The sequence below is a fragment of the Galeopterus variegatus genome, unplaced genomic scaffold, assembly GCF_000696425.1.
Source record: "Galeopterus variegatus unplaced genomic scaffold, G_variegatus-3.0.2 Scaffold639, whole genome shotgun sequence".
Classification (NCBI taxonomy): Eukaryota; Metazoa; Chordata; class Mammalia; order Dermoptera; family Cynocephalidae; genus Galeopterus; species Galeopterus variegatus.
Window position 1 is genome coordinate 353,557 of NW_007726750.1, and position 9,133 is coordinate 362,689.

General features: G+C 53.0%; 1 protein-coding gene across 1 annotated transcript in view; it reads right to left on the minus strand.

The window, feature by feature from the left end:
- The window catches only part of ADAMTS8 (ADAM metallopeptidase with thrombospondin type 1 motif, 8), a 30,611-nt gene that overhangs the window by 13,713 nt on the left and 7,765 nt on the right, over positions 1-9,133 (minus strand). Inside the window, exons 2-3 of the mRNA XM_008570881.1 lie at positions 9,005-9,128; positions 757-996 (exon numbers count right to left, since the gene is read on the minus strand). Coding sequence (XP_008569103.1) covers positions 757-996; positions 9,005-9,128 — 364 coding nt within the window. The remainder of the gene's footprint in view (positions 1-756; positions 997-9,004; positions 9,129-9,133) is intronic.

Consider the following 9,133-nt stretch of genomic DNA (forward strand, 5'->3'; position numbering starts at 1 on the left):
AAAAAAAAAAAAAAAAAAAAAAAAAAAAAAAAAAAGATAGATTTCTGAGTGACATGGAACAGAAAATCTTCTGTCTTCTCATGGGCCACACATGTAAGGAGGCCTGTTCCCATTGTCGGTCGCCGGGACTGCAAAGGCTTGTTTTGGGAGGCAGGACAGCACAGTGGTTCAGAGCATGACCCTACATGAGGTCACTGCCACTATGTGGCCTCTCTGTGCCTCAGTTTCCTCAGCTGTAAAACAGGAGTGACACCAGTCCACTTGCCTGGTAGTGCTGTTGTGAGAACTGAAGGAGTGGACAGGGCCTGACACGTATGACCACCCTCTCGTCTCCCGGAAACCGCCTGTTTAAATGATGCCAGACGGGTGGGCAGCCCTCCTGCTGGGAGAATCTTGGGGGACCCCCGGTCACCTGCCCCTATTTTTAACAGCCACTGAAGATAGAGCTCCTGTCTTAATCCCAACCCCAGATCTCTCACTGGGCAGCTCGAGCCCATCTTCTTTTGTTATGACCTCAGCAGACAGCTGGTCACAAACGCTTGGAAAAGAGCCCTCACAAGATTCCTCTCCTTCCCTTGCGAATACCTCACACTTGTCCTCATGACCTCCTCCTCATCATTCCGAGCATGGGGCTCTGGCGTCCAGCTGCGGCCAGCAGGAAGACACTTCCCATGTTTGGGCAGGCCTCGGGGTCGTCCCTTTCATCTGCCCAGCCCATCTCCCTTCCTCCCGGGGCTTCTGGAGCTAGGCACAGACCTGTCTGGTGAGCAGGATGGCCGTGTCGTAGTGCTCCGGGTGGCGATCACTGGGCTGGTTGAAACGCTGCTGCCAGTTGCAGAAGTTGCGCAGCGTAAGCCCCCCGTTGTCGGACACCTCTGGGCCCTGCTTTTCGTCTTCCACAATAAGCACTTTGACCACCATCAGGTGGATGGAATTCCTGATGCTGGGGTGCTTGTAGATTCGGGCTGCCACCGACATCAGTGTCAGTACGTGGTTCTGCCGGGAGGGAGGAGATGGCCAGGGAGTGAAGGGTTAAATCTCAAGGCCCTTGGCCTGCCCCTGCCACCACCTCTTGTTATGGGGCTTTTACCTCAAGCCCCAAGGCTCACAAAACCCTTGAGGCCTTGTTGTTATCTCCCTTCATGTCACATGTAAGAATGAGAAAACCAGAGCTCAGGAATGGGCCCAAGATTGCAAAGCTGATGAGTGCAATCAGCATTTGAACCCAGATTTAATTCTCCAAAGCTTGTGCATTTAAGATCCCCACCAATCACATGTGGCTATCTGAATCTAAATTAATTAAAATTCAACAAATTTAAAATCACAGTTCCTCAGTCAGGCCGGTGCCTCAACAGCTGATAAGGCTCATGTCTACTACGTGGAGTGCACAGACAGAAAGTCATACCGGCACCGGCGGGTTGGCTCAGTTACTTAGCACACAGCCTTGTAACACCAAGGTCAAGGGTTTGGTTCCTAGTACCGGCCAGCCATCACACACACAAAAGAGGGTTCTATGGGACTACATGGCTTATTCTGCCTTAATCTTGACACCAACTGCCTCCCTGCCAACCACGCCTGGCCTCAGCCCAGAAGCAATTATCTGAGTGCTCAAGGTTAGTAGAATTTCCCTCTTAGAGTCCAGCCGAGCATATTCCTTTATGTTGAGGTAACTTCTATCCTTCAGGATGGAAACTGGTAACCCTGAAAACTTTGCTCTGATAATCACTCCTAACAATCACGACTCTGCACCCGTCACTGGCCACACTTACGCACATCCCCTCATTAAATTCTCACAATAACTCTATGAAGCAGGCACTGTAATCCCTGCTTCTCAAAGGAGAAAGTAGAAGGTCATACAAGGTCTGAAAGCTGGGATGCTGGCCCACGGGTGTCTGTCTCTGAAGGCCATACAATTCCCAGTACATTTCCCAGGGCTTGGCTTCCTGGTTTTTGCCTGGATAGCCCTGAAGGGTTTATTCCCTTCTGCCTGGGGCTCGAGAGAATCCAGTGGGCCTAACGAGACCCACGTGCTGAGGCTCCCACCTGCCTGCAGTTCCATCCAGGCGGCTGAAGGAGCCTACGTCACTGCTTGGCCTCTGTCCTATCCCTGGGCTGCCAACTGCTCCCCTGCCAGATCCCCAGGCTTTGAGAGGAGGCCAGATGGGAGCTCACTCTCCAGCCTCAGGGACCCCTTGAGGTGGCCTCTTGGGTTATTTTGCAGAAGGGGAGACAAAGGGGCAGAGACAGCTACTGCTTTCTTGCCCTGCCTACTGGAGCACCCCCTCCAGTAGTCCTCTTTCTCTTCTCCTGTGGTCTGGAAGGTGGGAGCAGAAGGAGGGGAAAGGGTAGAGTGGGACATTCCATCGGGTGAGGCCACATGTGGGAGTTCCAGATGTGTCCCATTATTTGTGAATGGGATCTGTCTGTTCACCTCACAGGCAACAAGCCAGGTATTTTGTTAGCCCTACAAATGGGGGTTGGCAGGTTACTTAGCGTGTCAAGCACTCCAGCTACGTTTAGGCTGATGTAAACATCTTATCAGCAAAACTGAAACTTGGCTCTTGCTCCTGGACTTGGATTCCTGAGGCAAAAAAGCAATCACATCATTATGCAACTGGGGGTGAGTGCTGAGGAATGGTAGCTTGCAGAGCCTAATTCCTGGCCGGGTCTTCACTGCTTCCAGGGCCAGAGTCTCCTGGTCTCTCTAGGAAGGGCCAGGGTCTGATGATCCAGGGACCAATCCCTGGAATTCCTTCCAAGGCAACCTGCAACTGTCCTCACAAGATTTCTTCCTGTCGAGTCCCAATTGCATAATCTGAAAATTGGGGAAGATGACATCTTACAAAGAAGATGTGAAGCCAAGAGATGCCGCTGCTAAATGCCAACCAAGGCAGGTCAGTACAGGGAATGGCGTGTGTGTCCAGGCTGGTCAGATCAGACTGGGGCTGTGTGAGAGACCATGCAGCAGTCACATCCTCAGTTATGACAGAGGGAAGCAAGCGTAAGCCTACTGCATGAGGGTCAGGGTGAGACAGCAGGATGAGCTCCCCAGCACTGAGGTTTCCAGGGAGCCTCCTCCTCTGCTGTTCAGGGAGTGTATGATTATCTTTTCCAGATGCTGCATAGCCGTCAGGCTAAGCTGGCCCCAGAGCCACTTTGCTTCAAGGCAGTGGCGTGGACTTGAAGACATCAGCAGGTCCTTCTGACCATCTCAGAAGATAATCTGTATTGCAAAAGGGCCGCAGGGATTCTGAGGTTCTTTCAAAATCCCCAATCCCAGTCCTGTTGACCTCCCCTGATCTCTTGTCTCACCAAACTTTTGGAGACCAAGGGCTGCTGACCCCATCACCGCCCCATCAGTCAGCTCTTCTGAGAACCAGCAGCAGGAGTGCCTACATTTGTAGTGCAGCTCACGGTTCCCAAGGAGGGAGGACTCCTGAGCTTCGCAGCTGGGTGACCTCGAGTCTGTGAACTTCTGATTCTCCACCAATCCCCTGGGCCCGTGGGGAGCAGGCCTGGCAGCTGGTCAAGAGGACAGTCAACTTCTGATTCTCCACCAATCCCCTGGGCCCGTGGGGAGCAGGCCTGGCAGCTGGTCAAGAGGACAGTCAGGTAGTTTGCTCCACCAACAGGTGTCTATTTATACCTCCCTGCTCACCACGCAAGTGCAGGCTGGCTCCCATGGAGGGGGTCCCCGCATAGCAGACAACGTGCAAAAATCATATCAGGTAGGTGGGAACCTGTAATCAGCCCGGCTGAGGGAGGTTCTTGAATGACCTGGAGATTTCACACCCTTAAATCTTGTTGGGGAAGGATGGCATTTTTCAGGGAGTCTCCTCCTGCATTGGTGCCCCAGGACCTGGAATAGAGAAACCCACCCCAGCCAGCTAGCTGGGACATAGTCCTCTTTGATTCTTTGAGATACAAACAAGGAGATTCCTCCCCCAGAGCCCCTGCAGCAGCCAAAGCCAACTGGTGGGAGGCTAGGGGAAGGCTGGGCCTGGGCCAGAATGCTCTTCCCCTGCCCGGAATGTCACCTGTTAGGCTTTGCTCATTTGTGCTACACATTGCAGGTTGCATTGCCTGCGGCATGTCTTGAGGGGAGCCTGGATAGGTGGCCATGTGGAGATCCCCCAACCTCAGCAGCTGCTGCCTTCCTGGCCTCTCTCTAGGGCCTGAGACTGTGCTGGGGAGTGGGTGGGGAGAAGCAAAGGGAGAGGGAAGAAGCGAGAAGAGAAAAGAGAGGGACCTGCACAGATACCCTTCATCTCTCCTTGTCCTCCAAGCAGCATGGGGCGATGTCACCTCTCCAAAACACACGCTTATGCAGAACTAACTATAAGGAGTCAGCCTTAAATACTTGGATCAGGGCAAGCTGAAAAGAAGGCCTCTCTGCTGTGTGCAGCAGCAGTGCTGAAATAGCAGTGGCTGGTACTCTGAGGGCGTGTGGCCGCGCCATCCTCCCCATTCTGACGAATGGTTTCCATCACCAAAGGCAACTCTAGTAATAGCTATGCTTTGTTGAGCACTTGTTCTGTACCAGGCCCTGGGTCAGGTGCTATCCATATTCTGTTACATCCTCAAGACAATGCTAGGACCTTGGCATAACTGCTTCTATTTTGCTGGTAAAGAAATTGAGTTACAGAGAAACACCTAACTTGCTCAAGAACACTCAATGATTTCTATCTCCCTCCCAAGTCTATAGTCACCACACTGACTGCCACCCATCTTTGCTGTTATCAGGAAAACTACAGCCTAGCCAAAACAAAGCCAAAGCATGCAAGAAAGCAAGCCCACCCCCGCCACTGTCTATGCGCACCCTACCCCAGGGGAGGGGGAAGTGGCAGACTCTGCAAATTAAAGAACTCTGGATATTAAAACACTTCCTTTGGGAAATACTTTGTATCTTCAATCATTCTAACTGCAGCAGACACAAAGGATGGAAAAGACTCATTTTTTGCCAGTAGGAAGAACATAATTCACGCACATACACTCGTCTTTCACCTATGAAGGCTTGGGGAGTTATAGAGCTGGTGGGCATGTATCTGTTCCTGCTATCATCCAAACCAGGCCACTCTTGACACTGGAAGATGGTACTCCTAAGAATTAGGCCAGAACAGGCACAAACTGGGACTGTGCTGGGCAAATTCAGCTATATGGTCACTTTAGCATATATTATCTTGTGGAAAACATTCTCCCCAGAGGTATAAGTAAAGGGGAGATGAGATGGCTGTGAGAGGCCTTCCCTGAAAGCCCGTAGGAGCCTGACATCTTGGGTGTGCTGTGGTCTGCTTTGGAGAAGATGACTGCCACTCCTAGGATCCTTGCTGCTAAGAAAATTCAAAACTCCGCTCACTCACTGCTGGTGGGACAGACATCCCAGACTGAGCATGGGCACTGCTCAGCCTGCCACTCTTTCCTGCTCCAGGTTCATCCAGGGGACGATTAATAGCAGCCACATGTGGACAGAGTTAATGGACTCTTCCGAGGAGGTCCCCTCCTTTCAGAAAGCCCCCCTTGTCTGAGCTCCTTAACTCTGAAACCAGATAAGAAGGTGGGAGGTGGGAGCCCCTTTTGTCAAAGGATTAAGTGAACTCAGTTGTACAGAGTTCTGGAAAACTTCATTGTCGCTTAGCAATGAGACCAGCCTCGAGCATGGCTGTTTCTCTCAGCCTTGACAGGGGTTTCTTCTCGGAACAGGGCCTCACACTTTGGCTGGGCGTCTTTGGACTGCTGGACTTAAGGAACAATTCCCACAACACAGACAAGTGGCAGAGGGTAAACAGAGTCACAGATCCTCATTGTGTGACAGAGGCAGTATGACACAGAGCCTGAACTCAGGTTTGGGAGACTTGGGTTGCAGATGCAGCCCTGCCACTTACTTGTGTGACCTTGGGAAAGTCACACATACTCTGCGAGGTGCACGTTCTTCTTCTGCCCCCTGCTCACTCCCTGGCCCCAGGTATTTCCATTGAGATGATGCATGTAAAACCACTCTCTAAATTGAATATACTCAGACAAAGGCTGAACCTTCCAGAAGACTGGCTCATCATGAAGCAGCCTCATAGATGCTTAGACTAGAATTGATGACCTCGTCCAGGTGTCTTGCTTAACAGATGAGGAAATCAAAGTCCTGGAGGGGTAAAGAAAGGCTCTTTTCATCATTTTCACCCCCACCATTACAAAGACACCTCAACGTGCCCTCCATCTGTGGGGATGCAGTCTCTGGGAGTCTCCCTGGAGAGATGTGTATTAAAAAACTGGCTCTTATTTGGGGGAGCAGGCTCTGGGCAGGCAAAGTCTTGGTGCACCAGTACTTTGTTTTCATCTTCCCTTGGCTGAGCTCATAGACCCATGTTGGGAAGCCCAGGGGACTGAGCTGAGAAGAAGTTCAAGCCTCGTCTGCAGTATCTCTACGGCTGGTCAGCTCATCAGAGCTGAGGGCTGGTGGTTGTCAGAGAAAACAGCTGTGTGTCAGCCCCTCCCCCACTTGCTCTGGCACGGGGGCAGCCCGGGAGCAGGTGGGCTGGGATACAGTGAGACCAATGTGGTGGTTGAGGGGCTGGTCCAGCTGAGAGAACACTTTACGTGTATGACCTAGCAGTAGACCCCCCAGGGAGAGGAACTCAGACTCCACAGGTGCACTCTCCTGATCCACGTTGGCTGGCCGGGTGCAGTGGTGCCTGTGAATGGTCCAGAAATGCATGTATATGGCAGAGGAGGGGGTGGGGCAAGCATGAGCCTGACTTTCCAGCCAGGAGTCCCATGAGCATGCAAGTGCCTCAGGTGGCTCTGTGATGGAGAGAGCTGACTTGTCTGGGGGCAACAAACCTGGATCACAAGCCGAAGTGAACAAAACCTGGTGCAAAACCCAGCCCAGCCTCCTGCTCCAGGGGCCCGGGAATCCCAGAGCCCTGCACTGAAGCACGTCGCCTCTACACAGCTGTGATGTCTGGAGATGCCAAGAATGTCCTTGAGGCAAATACTCAGTATCTCCAGTGTCTAGGTGATGAGCTGAGAGTGAGGCTACAGGAAGGTATTTGGGAGGACATTTTGGCCCTGAAGACCAAAGAACTGACTTTTCTGCAGCTTCCCTGGGTTCTTATTGGCTTTCCTACATCTTGGTTCTCAGGCAGATGTCAGAAACTGGTCTATGCATGGGGAGGAGCACATCTCAGCTCTGGGTTTGCAGTGAGTGTATCTCCGCTTCTTTCTGGTGGACCTCCCCAGGAGCCAGGTGTGGTGATCCAATGAGCTGGGAGAAGCTCTCTTCTCGCTCCTCTCCTGCCACCCTCTCCAGTACTGTTGGGGAAAGGAGATGGCTGGTGCCTCCTCTTGCTCTCAGGATAGGCAGAGAAACAAATACTAAATGAGTGTGGACCCCAAGCTCATGGGGCAGACTGCCCTGAGGGCTCAGAGCTGCATCACAGTGCTCTGGGAGAAGCGAACACCACGAGAGCGTGCGGGGGAGCCTCAGCAACCAGGAGAGCAGCCACATGGACCTCAGCCACAGCGCTTCTGTCCTATCATCTGTTTCTCACCTGATCTTTCCCATCCTGCACGTCCCAGTGATTGCAGCGTAGGAAAGGTCAGGTGAGAAACAGGAGTCTGACTGCCTCCTAGTCTGAACTCTACTGCACAGGTGATTCCTCTGTCCTTGCTGCCCCCAACAGTTGGGCATAGGCTGAGCCTAGAATGGGGTCCCGGGTCAAGAATGTCATCACTACAAAAGTGTCAACTGAGCTGCTGTGGTGCCAGGATCTCTGTTTCAGGGAACTATAACCTCTGCGCAGCTCAGTTTCTTTACCTGGTACATCTCTGGCTCCCTAGGGGAAGAGAAAGTACAGCCCTCTCCTGGAACACTTACCCTCTTTCCCTCCTGGGAAGACCTTTGCCTGGTCTTTGGGGGAGGTGTTGGGGCTTAAGGCCACACACACACCTCTTGCTGAGTCAGCACCATCTTTGCTTCTAGTTAGAAACATAGGCTGCTACAGCAGTCATGCCTTGGACTCAGTTTCTCTGCTCCAGCTCAATTGAGAGCTACGTCTGGGCTGAGGGCAGCCAGGCAGACCTAGCCGGGTTCTGGCTCCACCAGAGACACTAACTGGAAGAGCTCATCCCAACCTCTGCTCCCCCCTCGCCCCCGTTTCCACTGAAGCTTCAATTTCCCAGGCTAAGCCCCCAGGCAGAAATTCTGTTCCCTTCCCTTCCCTTCTTATGCTAGATGCTGGCACCGCCAAGTTCTGCCGGGGCTGAGCGCCAGGTTGGCAAGGTAGTCCATGCCCCTTGATCAGAACCAGCTGGGCACACAGAAGTTGGGCAGCCCCTTTCCAGGTTCAGTTCCCTCCAAACAATGTCTTTTACTTATGGCAACATCAGTTCTGTTCAAAGAGAATCAAACAGCCATCTCTTTCCATCCCAGCTGCCTTTCCTTGGGAGACTCCCAGACCTGGAGACAGTGGAGGGCTGAGGAAATGGGGGCTGGGGGTGGGTGCTCTTCCAAAATGTTCAATATTCATCTCTGTTGGGAGGACAGGTGACCTGGAGGGGGGTGTCTTCAAGCCCACTTTTTGTTCGGTGTGCACGTGCTCAGGAGATTCAGGATGGCAGGGACCAGCGCAGGGACCAGACAGTGTCGGAGGCTCCACGCTCTTCCAAAATGTTCAATATTCATCTCTGTTGGGAGGACAGGTGACCTGGAGGGGGGTGTTTTCAAGCCCACTTTTTGTTCGGTGTGCACGTGCTCAGGAGATTCAGGATGGCAGGGACCAGCGCAGGGACCAGACAGTGTCGGAGGCTCCACTCTAACGTGGAAGCGTTGGGGGAGTAGGAGGCCAGGGTGCCAGAAGGTAGGAGAGAATCTTGTTTGGGGTCTGCCTCGGGCGAGTGAGGGACGTGAAGGGTCCCCCCGACACCCCCCCCACCCAGGGATCGGGTAGGGAAGAATTTAAAGACACTGGGGGCCTGCAGGCAAGGCGCCTGGGGAAGGCTCTCGGAGTCTTACCTGCAGGTCGTCCCCGTAGAAGGCAGCCATGGACGCGTCGGCCACCAGCAGCGTTTCCACGAAGCGAGCCTCAGACACAAACCGCTTGGTCCTACTCGTGGCCCCCAGCGGCGGTGGCAGTTCTCTGGC